The sequence below is a fragment of the Corvus hawaiiensis genome, chromosome 10 (genome assembly GCF_020740725.1).
Source record: "Corvus hawaiiensis isolate bCorHaw1 chromosome 10, bCorHaw1.pri.cur, whole genome shotgun sequence".
Taxonomy (NCBI): domain Eukaryota; kingdom Metazoa; phylum Chordata; class Aves; order Passeriformes; family Corvidae; genus Corvus; species Corvus hawaiiensis.
In genome coordinates this window covers 2315498-2334175 of record NC_063222.1, presented here as the reverse complement: position 1 = coordinate 2334175, position 18678 = coordinate 2315498, and the positions used below count along the sequence as shown (strand labels likewise).

Sequence of the window (18678 nt, the reverse complement as noted above, 5' to 3'; positions counted from 1 at the left end):
ACCTGGTTTTTAATAGCAGAGAGGTAGAAGAGGTGGTTGAGGGACCAGCTGTCCAGTTCTGCCACAGCTTCCTGGAGATGTGATGCAGTCCAGCACACAGATTGCCAATAGTGCTCTTGAGAGTCTCTGTTTTTAATGGTGAAGTTTTTCTCAGCTACTTTACCATCTTTGCAGCAGGTGCTCTGATTGGGAAGATTTGGTTCTCACCATGCAGCGACTGGACAAATAGATCATCACACTTTGTTACAAGAAAACATGATTGTGCACTTGGATGAGGCTTATGGATGGAGAGAATCCTTTTTAATAGTGCTTAGAAACCACATTGCACAACTTTTCTTCTCCTCACCAGGAGACATTGTTTCTACTGAGAGAAATTGAAAGTGGTGGTTCCTTGCATGTGCAAGAGACTTGTGTCATCATTCTGGTGACTTGCATAGAGGAGGAGAACACTGTTTTTTTTTAAGCAGTGCATGGCATTTGTTCAATGCCCCTTGAATCTTTGTTGTTTTAACCATCTTCCTATGGTGAGGTTTGCTGTAACCTCTGTAGCTGAGCTCTCTGCATGTCATCCACCTACAGCCTGTGTTTGTTGCATGGTACCCAGTTATCAGATGTGACTGGTTAGTTCTTCCTGCATGTTTTGACTACTAGTTTAGGTCCCTGACATCTGTGTGCTCTTTCTGTTTTCTCAGCCTTTGACAGCCAAAGCAATTTGTGGTTCTGGCTAACAGTCTGCAGTTGTTTCTCTGCATTGCTCTGTGCCCACTCTGCATTCCTTAGTAGCTTTTTGACATGTGGTTTGAGGCTCTATATATAACGCTCAGGTTTGGAATTTTTCTGGTTGGTTTCTTCCTCTCTTTGTAGCTGGCTGACTAGTTCATAACCATTGCTTGGCCACCTGGAGTTTCCTTCTGCCTTTCTCTTAATGTAAGGTTTTCTTTTTTCTTCCAGGACCTGGGTGTGACCAAAGTGGGTCACATGAAGAGGATACTGCACGGGATCAAGGAGCTGAGCCGGAGTACTCCTGCCAGCGAGGCTTAGCTTCTGTTTTCACAGCCTGTGTCTACCATTCCCCCTAACTGCACAGCAGTCACCTCACAAAGCAGATGTCCTCACAACTGTCTCTGCTGAACAGCCAAATTTTAGCTGTTCAGAGCTCATATCAACCAAGCATGGTGCTACTTCTTTCCTGTGGGGTATGGCTGCACCCAGTGGAGAGGCACCTCCTCTGCGGTTGGCAGAGCCTCCTGGAGAGAACTCACTCGCTGTTGGAAGAGCCATGTCCTCCGATGTGGGAAGTTCTGGTTCCAGGGACAGTGCAGGAATCCCGAGAATTGCAACACAGCTACCTTTACTGGTTAACTTCATCACAGTAGAATCATTCAGGGCAAAAGATATATTGGCCAGTCTTAGTTCAGGAGCATCTGACAGTCATTTCAGACCCAAAACTTTCCTGCTCATCTGCGTGTCGCACCTGTATTTAGTGTATTTAAGTGGGACAAAGCCTCTCCTTGTGTCTTACTAATCCCTTTTTAATGCATCTGTAGTTGTGTGCAATGTGCATCCGAAATTGGAAGCCAGTACAGGCCTCTTCCGATGAATATCCAGTGATTCTCACTCACTCATGCCTTTGCAGCAAACAGTGCACGTGGTTCAGACAGGGTCTGCACCAGCTGGTGGGGCCTTCTTCTGGGCCTGCTCTCCTCTTCCAGCCAGGGGCAGTGGTACAACCTTTAGGTTTTCACAAAAAATGTGGTGCTGAGTCATCATGGACAATTGTTTAGAAATTCCTGGCAGTAAGAAAAGAAAATTCTGGAGAGCCAAATGGTTACAGGGGATCAGCTCTGACATTTGTTCTGAATTTATCTTTGGGAGACCAGATAAAAGGGAGGGAAAAGCTAATGAGCTGTTTGGGCTGCACAAGAAGGGAGATACAGGACAACTTACTTCATCTTGGTGGAGGCAGCAGCACGACTGTCAATGGCCAGGTGTAGCTTCTTGCCCATTTAGTGCCACTTCTGTGGCCACAAACACGAGAGCTGTTTCTTTACTTCAGCTTGCAGTGTAGGAAACTATTTCTGTCACAAAATACGTTATTTGTGTCTAGTACCTGCATCTTTTCACCTGTCTTGGTTTTAGTGGCTTTTCTACCTTGCTTCTCTTTCTTGCTGCCTTGCTGCTTCACTCCAGGGTGATACAAAAGATAAGGGTAACTCAGTTCCCCGGGCTGTACCCCTAAGAGAAATTCCTTATGCTGTCAAACATTGGGGCTCCTGTAAGAGCACTGAGAGAAAGAGGATTGTTACCAACTAAATGAGTATCATAATGAAAACTGGAGTGTGTTGATACATTGCCTTTGGTACCAGCTACAGTGAAGCATGGAAAAATTAGTGCCTCTGAATCAGAGTTTCTAGATGGCTGACCCCAGCTGGATGGCTGTTAAGGCCCAAAACCAGCATGCGTAGTTTATCACTTCAAGGGGAATTTGGCACCAGTCATTGCTGTGAAACTCGAGAGACAGCAAGAATTTTTAATTACTCTGTCATCTTCTGTGTATTTATTTTTTATTTTTAGAGTGGCACCTGTCTGACTATGGCTGCAGACAGAAAAGGCCACATACACAGTGGAATAAAAGATAATTTGCTGAGGACATCATTCTTCATTTTTTACATGTAAGGATTTTTATCAAATTGATATCACTTCTCTAGTCTAATAACTATCAGTCAAGTTAGTTTATGTAAAGATTTGGCAGCTTATAAAGGTTCTGGGCTGATTTTGTTTCAGCTGGCCAAACTCCACTGAATTCTCTAGTATTTCACCAAGGGTAATTCTGACTCTGCCTGTCTGTTCTAACCAGACACGTTCACCCATGTGTCTCCTCTCAGCCTGGCAAATGACAGCGTTTGCTCATGAGAAGGTAAAAGAAGACTAAACGTTCTTGATCCAGCTAGAAACACTAATGGTATAAAGACTCTGGGGCCTGAGCAGGAAATATGTCCAGCCTTGCCCTGAATTTATTTCTCCTATCTATATGTTGGCAGTTGCTTCCATAGCTGTATTTTTTATCAGTACAGACCCCCTCTTACTATATTGAATTCCTGAGGTATCAGGTAAGTAAAAATTGCAGACATACTGTATTGTCCCACTTGCTTGTTGAGGCACAGACCAGTGTCTGGATGAAAATGAGGAGAAACCTCCTTAGGAGAGCCCCAGTATGTAGCCATCAGTGGTGGTGTGCAGTGACCTCACAGTGTGTGCGTCCCACTGCCTGTCCCAGAATTGTCCGTGGCTGGGACATCCATGTGCCTTCCCAGGAGAGTGCAGTGGGGGTGTGAGGCAGGTGATAACTCTGGGAAGAGGTGAGATCTGTGTTTGTTCCTGTATGTAGTGAAGGAACTGTTCTTGCTGTGGATTTTCCCCAGGCAGCCTCATGGTTAAAGATGCATGAACAATAAGCACTTGCTTTGCTTGCATAATCCCTGAGGGATTAAATTCTTGATTCCATAGAAACAGCTCCTCTCTACTCTTCCTGCCCAGAGCAACAGAGGAATCCAAAGAGTTTTTACGTTCAGGTGTGTTCCTTAATTCATGCCATATCTATCAAGACCTCATGGCCTTTAGCCATCTGCATGAGTGATGAGGCCTGGACAGACCCATCTCATTTCTTTTGATCTGTGTGTCAATCATTTTTATGATCTGTGTGTCAATACCTTCAGATTCTTTTTGTGCACATGCGCATTTATCAAAGGGTTGACAGCCACTATATTCCTGTCTATGACTTATCGGAGGCAGGGAAGGAGTTCTACCTTCTTTTAAGAGCTAGAAAATGGGATCTACATTTAACCTGAGTGCCTTTGAATATTTATTAAGGTATAGATCTAAAAAACCTAAAAGGGTTGTAGTTCCGTGTGTCTCACTGGGAATAGTGCAGATTTCTGTTGCAGAGATTTTTGTGAATAGATGAAGACAATTTGTGTTGAACATCAGTGAGAGCTATGTGCAAAGTAGGGAGCCAGGTAGAAGTCCTGGCTACATTATTCTGAGTTTCTCTTCTGGCATCTGATAATTTTTTGTGGGAGAGAAACTCAGGAAAGACAGTTAGTAAAAAAACTGCTGCTTTGCCAAAAAGAGACTGTCCAGCAGTCTCAGGAACACCAGCCTGAGAGAAGCTAGAACTGCACATATCACACAGGTGTTCAGTCCCTGAAGAAATGCAACTCCTGTGAAAGCTGTGCGACACCTTCTGTTTGCATCCCTCACCCCTGGCAGTGGCTGCAGTGAGCTGGGCCTGGGGTTTCTTCTGCTTGGAGGAGGCTTCAGTCCGTTCTCTCACATTCTGGCACCATCGTGGGTATTTAATGGCAGGTTCTGAGGAATGATGTTCAGGCTAGGTGAGATTGCATGCAGTGGAGGCTGGAGGGAGGTTTGGCTGTTGGCAGTGCCCTGCCCTGGGCTGCCCTCGGGAGGGCTGGTACAACCTCTCTGTTGTAGCTCGTGGGATGTCAGCAGGAGCCAGCACAGCGGCCAAGGGCAGCTGTGCCACTGGGTGCCTGGAGGTGCTGGCCTGGCACCTGGGAGCCTCCAGCACTGCCAAGGCCTTCAAGTGCCAGTGCTGCAACTGCTTCTGCACCCAAATTGTATGGAAAGCTTTGTTCATTGTTTTAGTGTTATTTAAAAATATGCATAATAGTGATGTGATTTATAAAACAGGCTGTTTACAAGACTTATTTTGTATCTTAAGGTGTGTGTACTGTCAAAAGAAAAAAAAGGAAAGGATGAAAAATGATGTTTTTCTACAACTGTCAGCAGTGACTGTGTGTCTGTATCATTGCCCACCGACCGTTGTTCCTCAGGGGTCTCCCCACCATTCCTGTGATCCTATCAAAAGCGTCGGGAAGCAAGTGAATCCCTGTACAGTCTTGGGAAGAAGGTTTTGTGCCTTAAGAATGGGACCTGCTTCCTTCCTATTTATTTTGTTAATTTATACAGTGATTACCATGGAAATGTCTCTTGTATTTTTTTTTTTGTACATAGTTTACTTGTTGTAAATACGTTTTTGTTGTATATAAAGTAAACATGTTTCTGAGCTTCCAGTAAGGATTCTCTGTTACTGATTTCATTGTGAGAGGGCCACTGTGCCCATCTGGTGGGAACCAGCTAATAAAAATCTGTGCTGTGATTAAATGGCTTTATCCTGGCTTGCATCAGAAGTTCAGAGCTGTTCCTTAGAGAGAAGTGAAATGGTAAATTTAAATGTTGTAGACTAGTTTTGTAGCATTTTTTGTGTTGGTTTAATTGGCATGGAGTAGAGGACATTAGGTAGTTTAATTTTTTTTAGCTGTGTCTTGCAGTGAACAAAAGACGTTTTAAATGTGGTGCTTCTACTGGTGCTCATCCTGATCATAGCTCTGCTGGCAGCAAACCCACAGCTCGATGGGAAATGTGAGACTCCCCCTCCTCGGGTGGCTGTTCCTGGCCACAGTGCTGCAGTGCCAGGATGAGACAGGAGCCTTTGTTCTCTCCTCCACCTTGGCCTCTGTGCTCTCAGTTTATTGCAGGCAATATGTACAGTGACTGAAGAAAGTGAAAACGCATTCACAAGAATGTGGGAGAAGTGAATTTTCTCATGAAATGTAGAAACTGAATGCCATAAATGGCACCTGTAAACTTGAAACAAAAAAATCTGGAGGTGTTCGGGTGAGCAGTCCATGGAGGGATTGTGACAAGCTTCTCTTCCATCTGTACAGATTGGTGTGTTCATAAGATGCTGACAGGAAACTTCCAGCAGATTTATTTAAACTGAGAGGATGGTTGTAGAGTTCCACAGTACTGTTGCAAAGTGGATGGAAAGTAAGTTACAATGGTCGTGAGTATTTTCTGTGTGAAAAGCACCTTTGTACTTGATAATTAAACAGAAGTATGGAGAGAATAGTGTATGGAACAGGAACATCATTCTAGTGTTATATACTCTTGCATGATGAAAATGGTAAAATTGATTACTACGATGTTAGTTACCTGGAGACAGAATAAGGAAAAAAAAAGTTACTGTGTTTACTCACACGGACCCTGAGTATCAGGCTCTGCTTTAAGTGGCACTGCAGAAAACATGCAAAGAAAGCAACAGCGGAAACAGAAGATTTTTTTTTTCCTCTGGTTTATTACAGGTTTATTAATTTTGGTCTTTTTTTTTAAATAATATGGCAGAAGCCAATAGCAAAAAATCTTACTGCTCCACTCAGTGTGTCATTACTGAATGTCAGACCTCCTTCTCAGGGCTGCCATCCTCTTGGTTTAACTACCTAATGGATCTCAGGAGGGTGGAGTGGGTTGGGAGGAAGGTGTGCTGTGAAGATCTCTACTAATGAGTTTAAATAAAAAATTATTAATAACTGCACCCCCTAGCTGGGCCTGGAGTAGCTTGAGGTGTTTAATTCTCATGTGGGCAGAAAGAAAAGGTCCTGAGACTGTGGAAAGTGACATTCCATGTTGACAGCTAAAAGAGTCATGGCAGTCCTCCAGCAACTTCCATCTGAAGAGTTCCAGCATTTTGCTGGCTTACCCAGTGACCTTTACAAGAAAGGAAGAGCTGGGGCAGTTTGCATATGACCTGGAAGACCCCTTTGGTCGACTTCCTGGTAAAATGCAAATCAGTTGTGGCCTATGGCTTTTCTTCATGGGAGCAGGGAAAGGGGTGGCCTCAGCCCTCGTGTCCTCCTCCATGAGCAGGTTGGTTTGCACTGGTGGGCTGCTCCAGGGGAGGAGTTGGAGCGAGCGGACGGTGTCTGTCATGGCAGGGGCTGTGCAGATCTGCAGCCCCAGCAGCACTTCAGGTGTGAGCAGATCCCAACCAGGGACGTGACAGGCTGGGAGAAACTTGATACCTGCTCAGGTTGTCCAATTTCTCTTGCTCCCAGGCTACAAACTGGATTCACAGCAGCACTTCCCAGCAGCACAAAGGTTCTCCATGGAGAGGTTCTTGCCTTTCTGGCACATATTCCAGTGGTCCTCTGAACTGTGCAAAACCTTGGGCTCCAAGGACCTTTTCTTTTTAGAGGAGCTGCCCAAGGAGACTAATACTTCTCCTTGGGTTTCCTAAGGAAGCAGGAGCAGTCTGTTTGTCTGGTGATGTGTGTATGAGCCTGTCTTTCCCCTTTTAATGCCTGTTTGGAACGCTGTCTGTTTTCAGACAGTTCACAGGGAGAGATGATGGTTCACAGAACACTGTGTTTCTTCAAGTCTTGCAAGAAATCTGGACTTGGGATGAGCGGGAGACTTTGGTAGAGCCCTAGCAGGTAGAGGCTCCAGTGAGCATGTAGGAAGTAGGCTTGGTGCTTTTATTGCTCAGTGAATTGTTCAGATTTATTGCGAATTAAAGGCTATGAACTAGGAAGCACTGATAAATGCAGCACAGGATGACCACTGAAGAGCTGGGGATTTTCATTTTTTTGATTTTTTTTTTCCCACTTCAGTTTCCTTCTCTATCAAAATTTACATCTGTCTATAATTTAATTTGCAGAAATTTACATTTTTTATTTCAATTTAGGAACATTTGAGAGGAGCGATTTGGTACTCCTGGCTAAGAGGCTAAAGGCTGAGAACATATTTGAGAATTTGCCAGAAGCTTTCCTGTAGAAAGGGGAAAACCAAAGCTTTTGGCTTTCTTTTCACACCGGGGTGTGTAAACATTCTGGTGTGCTCTGTCCCTTCAGGCTGTAAGGGGGAGTATCTTTCAGCTGTGAAATTTGAGACATCCATGATGCTTTTTTACTTCAAGGAGGTGATTTCTTCAAATATTAGTGCCTGTTCATAACACACTGGATCAGAAGTCTCCACAGTGTTAATTTAAATTTATGGAGCTTCTGTCTTGCCATTCTCTTCTGAGGTTTTGCCTTTCTCCTCTTTATGCTCTTCTAGCCCTCCTTAGAAGAATCCCTATTTTTTAAAAATGAAGGTGAACTAGAAAGCAGTGAACCCAGCACTGTGATTTTTTTAGATTGAAATTGTTCCCTGGCATGCAAAACTTGAAGTACCCTGGAGCATCTTTTCTTCAATCCTCTGCACCTGAAGTCATAAGATCACCTGAGAGCCCAAGTGCTGGCTTTTAAAATACTTACTTCTTTACTGCAGTGGCAGGAGAAAACAGGAAAATAAAGCCCTCAAAACAAAAGGGGTGGTGAAGAAGTAAGTTAATTCTTACTAAGTATCAATACAGGGGTTAAAAAAAAAAAAAAAAAAAAGTTTTTAGGAGGCTGACACATTGGTGTGGATGTTTGAGGTTGGCAGTTGGGGTGCGTGTCCTGAACTTCCAATCTTATTTCTAAGACTATACCAAATCTTAGAAACAAACATGTATTCAAAACCATGTAACCTACGTGGTAGCAAATAGCCAGGTCAGCTACAAGTAGGAGAAATACATGTAATACAGGGTACTACCCATGTTTCTATTTAGGTTTCCTATTTTATGTTTCCTGTCTTCAGATGTGTTTCATAAATTTAATTTGCAGCAAAAATCTGTTATCATTAATCTCAGCTGAAGTTTTCTTGTTGAATGGCTGAAATGAGGATAAACACCATACCAGTAGAGCTTTGCAGTGCACACATCTTCCCCAGCTGGGATATGGATGCAGCAATCTTTTTAGCTGAAGTCCCAAATGGATGAACTTTGTTTAAAGAGAACTTGTTTTCAAGAAAGTTCCTGGCCAAGTTTGTGAGGGGAAAAGGAAATAAAAGGTTTATAAGCAGTCAGAGCTCTCCTAATCAGTGTCATGGGATGTGAGCTGAGATCCTGGGGGGGCCCATCTTTCCCTAACCTCTGGTGGCACTTTGCCTGATGAAGGACCCCAGAGGACTCCTGGGTGCACAGGTAATTTGGATTAAGATGCTGCATCTTCAACATCAGGAAGAATTTCTTCCTGCAAAGGATGGTCAGGCATTGGAAGGGGCTGCCCAGGGAGGTTTGGATTCCACATCCCTGGAGGTGTTCAAGGAACAACTGGATGTGGCACTCAGTGCTCTGGGCTAGTGGCAAGGTGGGGATCAGTCACGGGTTGTACTCAATTGTTGTGGAAGTCTTTTCCAACCTGAATGATTCTGGAATTCTGCTGCACGGCTCACAGAGGTGCCACTGCACATGCTGTTCTCAGAGAACTGGGACACGCTGGTTCCTACCACCTCAAATGCAAGAAAACTTCTGAAAAGGATTGGGGGTTTTCTCTAAATGCTTAGTGTTCAGAATTCAGTAGAATACTTTGCTCTGATGAGAGCTAGCCCAGGACACCAGAAGATACAACATGCTGGTACAAGCATCTGGTACCTGCTCATGGCCGTTGGGGGAGTTCCCTTGGCTGTTTTGTGGTGGAAGCTTTGATGAGAAAGTGAAGTGGGAGGACTTAAAAATTGCAGTATGTGTCCCTTTTGGGTGACTGTGTGCTGTGAGAAGAGGGCAGGATCTCTCAAGAGACCTCAGCACTGGGTATGTACACTTGCAAATTATATATAACCATTTCTGCTTAACAAAGAATCAAAAGGGAAAAAAAAAGTTTGAGAAAGGCAGAGTGGGTGCCTCAGCTGTTTCACTTTCCCCCTGTATGCAGGTAAATGGTCAAGCTCTGCCTGAGCACTGTTTGTTTAACAACTAAAAAGAAAGCGCTTCATGTCACTCCAAAGAGTAAATATCTGAGGTTATGGATTAACTAAGTTCCAGCAGAGCTCATGGAGGAAGAACAGATCACGCTGATTCCCACTGAATAAAGCAGTAAGTGCTTCGAAAGTATTGTATTCTTTGAGATTTCCAGGTACAGCTTGCTTTACTGGAGCATGAAGCTTGTCAAAAATGTCCAGTGACAAGGGGAGGGTGTCAGGACAGACCAGAAATGTTCTGGGAGAGCTGCTGATGTGTTAAAGGGAACGAGCAAACCAGTCTGGAGGGACTCTAGTGAACAGCCTCTCCAGAGCTGGAGTCAGAGACGAGGCACAGCAGAGCATTCAGCAGGGAAGCTGCTCTCTCAAAAGCAAGTGAGCAACCTGGCTGAGCTGGATGGATGGGAGCTGTCTGCAGCAGGGTCTTGTGTCACTCTGCAGTGTGCTCCTCTTTACACCTGCCTTCTCCTCCTCAGGTAACTCCTGCTGCAGGATGTGGAAGCTCCTCACTGTGGGGCTGCTGCTGGCTGCCTGCTTTTCATGGGGCTGTGGCACCTCAAGTAAGTGTTCTTTTGAGAGATGGCCTTCACCCTTTCCCAGTCACTGCAAGTGCATTTCCTGCTCCTCTGTTAGTCAGAGGGAGTGGCTGAAATAGTTCCCGTTAGGGGGCTTTGACTTCCTTTAGCAGAGGTTGACAGACAGTGCTGGGGCCATGGTAGCTGCCTGGTGAGAGCCCTGCTGAGCCCCATGAGCTGTCAGAGCAGCACAGGGCAGAGGCTGGAGCTTGCTTCTGCAGCACAGCACAGACAGCACATGGTGTCTAGGGCAGCCTCTCTTGCTGTGCTGGAGAGGGGCTGTTGCTCTCCGAAGTGTCCTTTGGGAAGCAGCACTACCAGTTTTCAGCCAGCTCTTTTCTCTGCTTGTGCTTTCACTTTTTTGCTTGCAGTATTTTACAGCAGTAAAGATGCAAACCAAGTCCTGAGAATCCAGAAGCGGGCAAACACTTTCCTGGAGGAGCTCAAGCCAGGCTCTGTGGAGCGTGAGTGCATTGAAGAGCTCTGTGACTTTGAGGAGGCCAGTGAGATATTTGAAACCAGGGAAGCAACAGTAAGTTGGTTTTTTTAAGGATGAGTGGGGAACTTAGCCAATCAATTTTTTTCTTAAAATATTTGCTGTATCCAGGGCATAGGAGATCATGCTGTCAGTACTGAACATGGATCTCTCCTGACTCCTCAGGTGTAGGCATGGTTTTGAGTGTCACTGTGTTACAGTGATTGTCAGGTTACCTCTGTATGGGCCACGAAGCTTGGCTACTCAGGCATGTCCCACCTGACCCACCTAGTGAGGTTTAGGTCCCAGACAGTTAATTCCAATCCTTGCTTGACCCCACTGGCTGTTCTTGCTGCCACTAAGTTTTTCCCAGTCCTTCCAGTCTTTTCCCTTTGTTGTCCATTCACCAGTCCTGGCTGCTTTTCACTGTATCTCCCAAGTCTCCCAGTTGTGCCTGACAAACATTTCTCTCGTCACTATGTTCTCTCTTTCCTTCTCCGAACTCCTAATTTGAATTGCACACTATGTTTACTGTCTGCTGATTCCTGCCCCTTTCCACACTCCATCTCTGTTGCTATGTTGAGCAGAGTAGGCTCAAAGCATAGAATGAGCTAGTCCTTGCTGTCCCTCAGACCCCAAAGGAGAGAGCAGCTGTCCTTGGAATGCCCATGTTTTGTCTAACTGGGCTCAGGTGAACTGGGTTACTTACCTGGCAGTAAATGCCAACAAAGCCTGCAAGCAGAGCAGGGGAGTCTGTGCTTAGTAGAGACAGTACAGGAGGATCACTGGAAAGTTTTTTTAGTTTGTAGTGCCAGTCACTACACTGCCAAGAAAACTGAGACACTGCCAAGAAGAATGAGACCGATGCTATTGACCCGAGTGCTATGTCCTGTTGGCCAAGACCACGAAACACTTTAAATCCCTCACTTGCTAAAAATGGTTTTCTTGCCATAATACAAGTTTTGTTTCTCCACAGCTAAATTTTTGGAGCAAGTATGTAGGTAAGTAAAGATTTTCCTAATCACTTCTCTGTGCTTCCTCAGGAGTTACTTGTACTCAGCCTTCCTCCTGCCTGGTGTCACATACTGATTCAAATTCTCATTCTCTCTCATATGGGGTGTGCAGAGAATGTTTTCCTGTTCTATCATACAAGCAACCTTCCTAAAACACTTGAGATGCACCTGTACCTATCACTAGTCATCTTTGCAGAGTTAGGGAACCCTGCCTGACGTGGTCCAGCAGTAACCTGCTGCTGCCCTGCCTGCCTCACGCTTTTCTCTTTCCTCCTCTTCTGCCCACTCCACTCGCTCTGCAGCTGTGATTGAGAACCCGAACTGATGGCCCTGTCTCTGGCCGAGTGCCACGGAGGTGTCACCATTAAGTGCCAGTAACATGGCTGATACTTGGGATTCTGGGGAGGGTCTGTTCGTGTTGGAGTTTGATCTGTGAGCTCTGTGTGGTTCAGCAACTGCGTTTGCCTACCTCTGTTTCAGATGGAGATCAGTGTGAGCAACATCCTTGTTCCAACGGGATCTGCAAGGACAATATTGGAAAATTTTCCTGCATCTGTAACAAAGGCTGGGAGGGGGTTTTGTGCAATTATGGTAACGCTGCATTTAATCCGCTACAAAATAACGTCCTTTGTGACAGGGATCTCTGTGCAATAGGGATCAACACCTCAGTCATTGCACAGCATACTCACTTTCTTTACTAATGTGATTTCCCTCTTGCTTCTTGATGTGGAAAGAGGTTTATCTGTGCTTATCTAAGGCAAAATTAACTTTGTGTTGTCACGGGAGAATTTTAGAGATATGAGATATCTAAATTTTGGACAATACTGGAAATAACTCTGTAAAGCAGGGGTTTACTTCAGAATTGTCCACACAGGGGACAATTTAAATAAATTGTTTTTAAATACAGGACCCAGTCCACTGCCAATATTTTATTACTGTGGCAGTTCCTTCCTTGGACAAAAGCTGGATAATATATTTAGGGATGAGCATTGTATGTCATGTGACATCAACACTTTCCACCATGTGACTTGGCACATAGCGACAGGGAATTTTCTGTTCTCCAGTCTGCCTGACAGTAATCTGTTTCCTCCATCTGCCCATTGCCTGATTCTGGACCTAGGTCTGTTTGCTGTCTAGGGGCCCGAGTGCCATTGAAGCCCACAGCTGTCGTCCCAAATCCATTGACAGCTGTTGCCCACTTGAAGCACGATGTCATTTTGCCACCTTACCTTTCTGTGACTCTGACTTCCCAACTCCACGTCTCTCTCGCTGTTTGTTTTTCTCACAGAGGTCAAATACAGCAACTGTTCTGTGGATAATGGCGGCTGTGAACATTTCTGCAGGGAGGACCCTGCCGAGCAGCATCGCTTGTGCAGCTGCGCATCGGGGTATCAGCTCAAGGATGACCACACCATGTGTGACCCTGTAGGTAAGAGCAGGATGTTTGTAGTCCAGCTTTGACAGAGGATTATTCAGACTGATGTAAAAGAGTTTTAGGGGAGATTTGTCTGCAGTGCACTTCGTACTCATTTTCAAAACATCTATTCCATGAAGAGTAACTCTGCTTGCGTTTCCCAACTCCATACCCACTTTATGGCCCTTAATCCATGTTTGCCTTATGGAGACACAGAGGGGAATCAGGAGACTGCCTCCTCTGCCAAGCATTGAGGGACTTCCATGAAGCCTTTGAACAATATTGCCTAGATTAGAGAGACAGAGGGAATCCTCTAGAAAGAGGTTTTGTATTGGGTGACCTGGGCTTTGCTGGTAAATTTCTCTGCATCTCCTACAGTGGAGTTCCCCTGTGGAAGAGTGAAGATGGACTACATTGAAGCCAAAGCAGACTTCAATATTCGGCTCATTGATGGAACAGCTGGAAGAAGGGGAGGCAGCCCTTGGCAGGTGAGGAGAAAGGGATTCTTTGCCACAAATAGTTCAGGCTCTTCCTGAACTGCTCTGCCTGCCTCTCTGCTCCAGAAATGCTCTTGCATTGCTACTGGTGGTGTCATATGAAGCTAGCTTTTTCAAAGCATCCCAAAGGTTGGAGTGGCAGGAAAAAAGAAAATTTAGTGTCTGTGAGGATTCTTGACCTTGTTGCTGTTGCCAAGTTTTTGACCTTACCTTGCAACACTGCCAAGATAGAGGATGGTGATGACACTCACCTGCTCTGTTTCTGCATCCTGGGGAACTCGTGCTGTGTGATGTGTACTTCAGCTCCCGCAACAGCCTTCCAGTGGGAGGCGATCTTCCTGCCCTGTCTTACAAGCCTTGTCTGTCATAAATTCAAATTAGCAGATTTAATCAGCAAAATATGCCGTGGCAGGTTGGGTTATCATAGAGAAAAGGGAGATCTCACAGAGCTTACCATGGAACTAATGAATGCAAATAATTAGGGCCAGGTTCCCTTTGATATTAAAGGGCCTTTTACACCTTAGCGTGAGAGCTGCAGCCTGAGATGATGCACTGTCTCTGCTGTGGGACACAGCCCTCATTTGTGCTCTGTATTTCAAAGCTTTGAGTACAAAGTGCTTCTTTGCAATGACCAGCATCACCCCATGCTGATTTGGAGGAAGCCAGCCCTCATTCAGGAAGAACATTCAAAACTTTTTTGTAGGTGTTTCACAGAGACTCTGTTCATAGAGCTTTTGTCCCCGTGTAGAGCTTTGGCTTCAGTGAATGTGACATGCTTTGGTGCTTGATAAGTCTGGGTATTTGGCAGCCTCCAAGAAGAATGAGTACAGTATTCTGTGAGCCATGCTCCATGCAGTGTCACACCTCTTTTGTCTTGTTTCAGATTATGCTGCAAAATACCAAAGGGAAGTTTCTGTGTGGGGGTGTTCTCATCCATCCAGCTTGGGTCCTAACAGCAGCACACTGCCTTGAGGAACAAAAGGGGTTCAGAGTAAAACTTGGTATGGAAAAGCACCTGTCCCTGTGATTTTTAAATATAACTGTTTCATCCCCAACATTTATCATCTCAGGGAAAAGACTAGCAGGTTCTGAAGACAAAAGTCCTTGGCTGTAGGAGTAGTCTGTCTAGGTAGTATTTAATATGCACCTTAGCTTAAAACAAAGTTTAGTAAAAACCTGATTTCATTTGAGCCATTTTCAACCTTACTCTGGAAGTGAGCTGATGTCTTCTGAGCACTGCTGCTGGTCTATGAAGTAGAAAGACTTGGTCTCTTCTGCCTGTGTTTTTCTGGTGATGAAAATATTTAAGCCCATCCCAATACTGAAAAAAAGTTGATCCCAGAAGGAGAATGTCACAGGGACTCTTCTTGCCTTTTCATTCATTTAAACACTGCTACTTCAATGTTTCACTGGAGAAGGAGAGGTGCTACAGAATGGCAACACTGCCTTTACTTGCTCTGCTGCTCTGGAGCATGAGAAAATGTCACTATGTCAAGTAAGTGCTTCTTCTGAATTAATAGACAAAAATAATTAGTGGTTCATTCACACATAGATTTTTTTTCAAACAGTGTTTTCTATCTACCATTGATGCTGAGGCATAACAGCTCAACTGCTTGCTTTCCATGAGTGAAAGGATAGATTATTCCAAGTATTTGTGGAGAGTCCTGCCAATATATCATCTGTGTATATAGCCTTAAAAATAGATGCTCTGTGTGCATGTTCCATACACGCTGTGGATGTGCAGGTGCTTGAGAGCAGAGACAATAAGTTTATGTACATCCAACGTAAAGAATGAATTGAAAAGTGTGTGATGTCTTGGTGCCAGAATATTCACCTTTTCACAGAGAGACACCCGCCACCACAAAAGCAGTTCTCAATCAGAAAACTTCTGTGAGGGACATGGAGCAGAGTTTTGGATGGCGACATTGCCATGTCCATGGGGGCAGCCAGGAAAGTGTTCGTACTGAGCCTGCACAGGTGGTACTCAGCCTGTGTCTGTCAGGCTAGGATACCCCACACCCTTTTGGACTTGTCCCACTGCAGCTTGCCACCCACAGGAGCTAAACTGGAGGGGGAACTCGCATCTGGGTTTGCACTCAGCCTGGGGAGAAGTCTTGTAGCGGGGCTCATGTGGCTTTTTAGTGTCTGAAGTAGAAAGTTAGTTCTCAGAGTAGCTGAAGTTTTGGAAGATGGATTTGAGAACAACACAATATTTCTGTTTGTGGCTCTTGTTCCTGCATCACCAGCCTAAGAGCATCCAGAAGTGTGTTCAGAACTCCACGAAAATAGAGCAGATAGGTGGATGTAATGATTCAATTCAAAATACTGCCTCTGCCTTCATAGTTAATATTTTCATGCCAGCAGCAACACTGTGATGCTCCTTATTGTGTAGAAGGAACTTGATGCGTTTCCACAGCCTCTGGGTTCAGTACATCCAGGTGTACATCCAGGATTTCTGGAATTTGAAACTCTGGGGGTGGATAGTCACCAGAAGTCAAAGGGTGTCCCCCTGGGTTGGGGTGAGGGAATCTGTCCCTCACCTGCAGTGCAAAAGGTGTCATCCACTGCTTGATGAGTGCCCCAGGATGGGGACAGTTGGTGGCTGTGCTGGTGTACGGAGAGTGTCACCCCACAGCAAGTGTGTTCCTGCACAGCCACTCTGCTTTCCTCAGAGGAGACACTGCTCGAGTCCAGAGTTATTTCTAAGGCCTAAAGCAGAGTCTGTACCTGTGAAGGCAGGAATAAAGCCCTGCCTCTTACCTGCCAGCCAGCCTCCAGATGCAGTGGCTTCAGGCTGCCTCAGGGGTGCTGTGGACACTGTCACTGCAAGGAAAAGAGGTTGTGATAGGAGAGAAAAACTGGTTTGTGATTGTTGACTCGATACTAGCAAGTCCTTCAGGGGCTGGTGCCACTTAGTACAAGACATCAGAGCAGTTTCAGCTGTCTGCTCTGGCCATGGGTGAACTGTCCATTGTCTGTCTGTGGAGGAACGAGAAGGGAGACTCAGAAATAAGTGGTCTGGAAGTCCAAGATCCAAAGCTGGATTTAAGGGATCTGCTGGGAATGTATTTCTGTAACTACTGTGGCTCATAAGTCCCTGTGCTTGGAGACACTCCTTACAGAAAAAAACCTGCAAGACCTCCTTGACAGCCTGCCAGAAAGACCTAGCTCTGCCTTTCCTATTGCAGTGTATCACAAATGACTTCTTGCCTTTCTGGCCCTTTTCAACTTAGTTTCTTGCTTGCTGTTCCATAGCTGCTTGGCCCATGAAGTAGCCATGATCATGTAGAACAAATAGCAACTGAGGAGTCTTAAGCAGTGAAAAATTCCTTAAAATACAGATGTAAGATTTCAGAAAGGAATAACCTTACCCATCAGTCAACTTTATCTTACAAATACTGACATTCAGCCATCCAGGCCCTGGCTGTGCAGCCTAAAGCTCATGTCCTGTTGTTAATGTCCTGTTTTGTGGTGTGCTTGCTCTCCCAGCTTTTCATGCTGGCTCCAAGAAGGTTGTTTTCCTCCTGAAGGTCTCTCACATCACACAAGTGTACTGAAATACAAACACCACAGGGCATTTTTGTTTCTCAGCTGATGACCAGAGCTCTAGGGCTCTGTAGGTATTCATGATTTCCATAAATATGAAAAGTTTACAGATTTGTCCATCTGTTAAGAACACTGTTAACTTATGACATAAACAGTTGTCTGTATTACAAGAGAAGTAAAAACATGGAGTGCAGTCCTAACGCCCGGTGTAATCCAGATACTTGGGTGTTCAAGGTAAGGGAAGCTTTGGCAGCATCTGTCATCTTGTTTGTTCTTCCAGGTAAATTCCGTTTCCGTCCTGAGGCAGATGAGCAAACCATTTGGGTTGATAAATGGGTGACCCACGAGAATTACACCAAGAAGACCTCGGATAATGACATAGCCATGCTGCACTTGGCTGAGCACGTGATGTATTACAAATATGCGCTCCCCATCTGCCTGCCCACCCGCAGCCTGGCAGAGCAGGAGCTGACGAGGAGTGGGAAGCAGATGGTGGTGACGGGCTGGGGCACCACGAGTGAGCGCAACAACAGCTACGCTGCTTCCCTCAGGTACATCGAAATCCCCATTGTGGCCCGGAACGAGTGCGCCCAGGCCATGAGCTTCCCTATCTCTGACAACATGCTGTGTGCTGGGAGCCTGGGAGACAGGAAAGATTCCTGCAGCGGGGACAGCGGGGGCCCTATGTTCACTAGATATAAGGATACTTGGTTTCTGGTAGGACTGGTGAGCTGGGGTGAAGGCTGTGGAAGAAGGGAGAAATTTGGAGTCTACACCAAAGTTAGTCAGTACCTCGAGTGGATCCAGCACCACATAGATACGTCAGCTCCTTTGAAGGGTTGATTCTGATCCACGGTCTGGAATGTTGTGGCTCTGTGCCAGTGACAGTATGCAGTGAAATGTACTGTCAGATCTTCAGTATTAAATATTGAGTATGTGTTAACCTTGTGTGCTGTTTTCCTTGGTATCTAATTTTTTTCCCCTCCTTTTTTTTCTTGTTTATGCTGGTTTGTTGCAGGTTATGTTATTTATTTGTGGTATGGTCCTACTTAGGCCTTACAGGCAAGAAAAAATCCTCTGTTAGCTGAGATGCTGTACATACATACAGCATTGTAGAAAATAAGGTTGTCCATGGTCAGACAACTCCGTCTTTGAGATCTAAAATGTCTAAAGTGGTTGGGGTGAAGGGAGGAGGGGACAGAGAAAAGTGTTTTGCAAATAACCCTAGAGATGCAGCTCTGTCATTTCAGCTGTACTGCAAGGTATTACCCACAATAACTGTTTTGGTTTGCTCTGTATTTGTATAATTTTTCTTTCAACTCAGTGAAATTTTTATTATATCATTACTACGTCCAGTTCTTCACATCTTTTCACAGACTGTTGATTCAGCAGGTGACTGGAACTTATCTGTATTTTTCATTCTTTGCACACTTCATGCCTGATTTTACCCTACCAAACTTCCTTCAAAGGGAATGGGAACTGTCTTTAGTGTTATTCACAAAAAAACCCCAAAACAAAC

The 18678-nt window shown here is 45.1% G+C and overlaps 2 protein-coding genes across 11 annotated transcripts in view; both read left to right on the top strand.

Annotated features, from left to right (window-relative positions):
- Positions 1-5184, top strand: part of DGKD (diacylglycerol kinase delta) — a 57989-nt gene extending 52805 nt beyond the window's left edge. For 7 of the 9 annotated variants that reach the window (XM_048313789.1, XM_048313788.1, XM_048313790.1 and 4 more), the window contains one exon: positions 952-5184. In XM_048313789.1, coding sequence (XP_048169746.1) covers positions 952-1041 — 90 coding nt within the window. In that variant the 3' untranslated portion in view covers positions 1042-5184. The remainder of the gene's footprint in view (positions 1-951) is intronic. The other 2 variants (XR_007205614.1, XR_007205613.1) reach the window with 2 other exon arrangements.
- A 584-nt stretch (positions 5185-5768) lies between these two features.
- Positions 5769-18102, top strand: PROC (protein C, inactivator of coagulation factors Va and VIIIa). 2 transcript variants are annotated; one of them, XM_048313808.1, is made up of 10 exons: positions 5769-5850; positions 9594-9754; positions 10116-10199; positions 10586-10746; positions 11666-11690; positions 12183-12293; positions 12991-13131; positions 13495-13604; positions 14497-14614; positions 17440-18102. In XM_048313808.1, exons 3-10 carry the CDS (start codon positions 10133-10135, stop codon positions 18000-18002), a joined length of 1296 nt encoding a protein of 431 aa, XP_048169765.1. In that variant the 5' UTR covers positions 5769-5850; positions 9594-9754; positions 10116-10132; the 3' UTR covers positions 18003-18102. The 2 variants fall into 2 exon arrangements, with proteins under 2 accessions (XP_048169765.1, XP_048169766.1); XM_048313809.1 differs by lacking the exons at positions 5769-5850; positions 9594-9754 and adding an exon at positions 9827-10014.
- Positions 18103-18678: the final 576 nt, after the last annotated feature.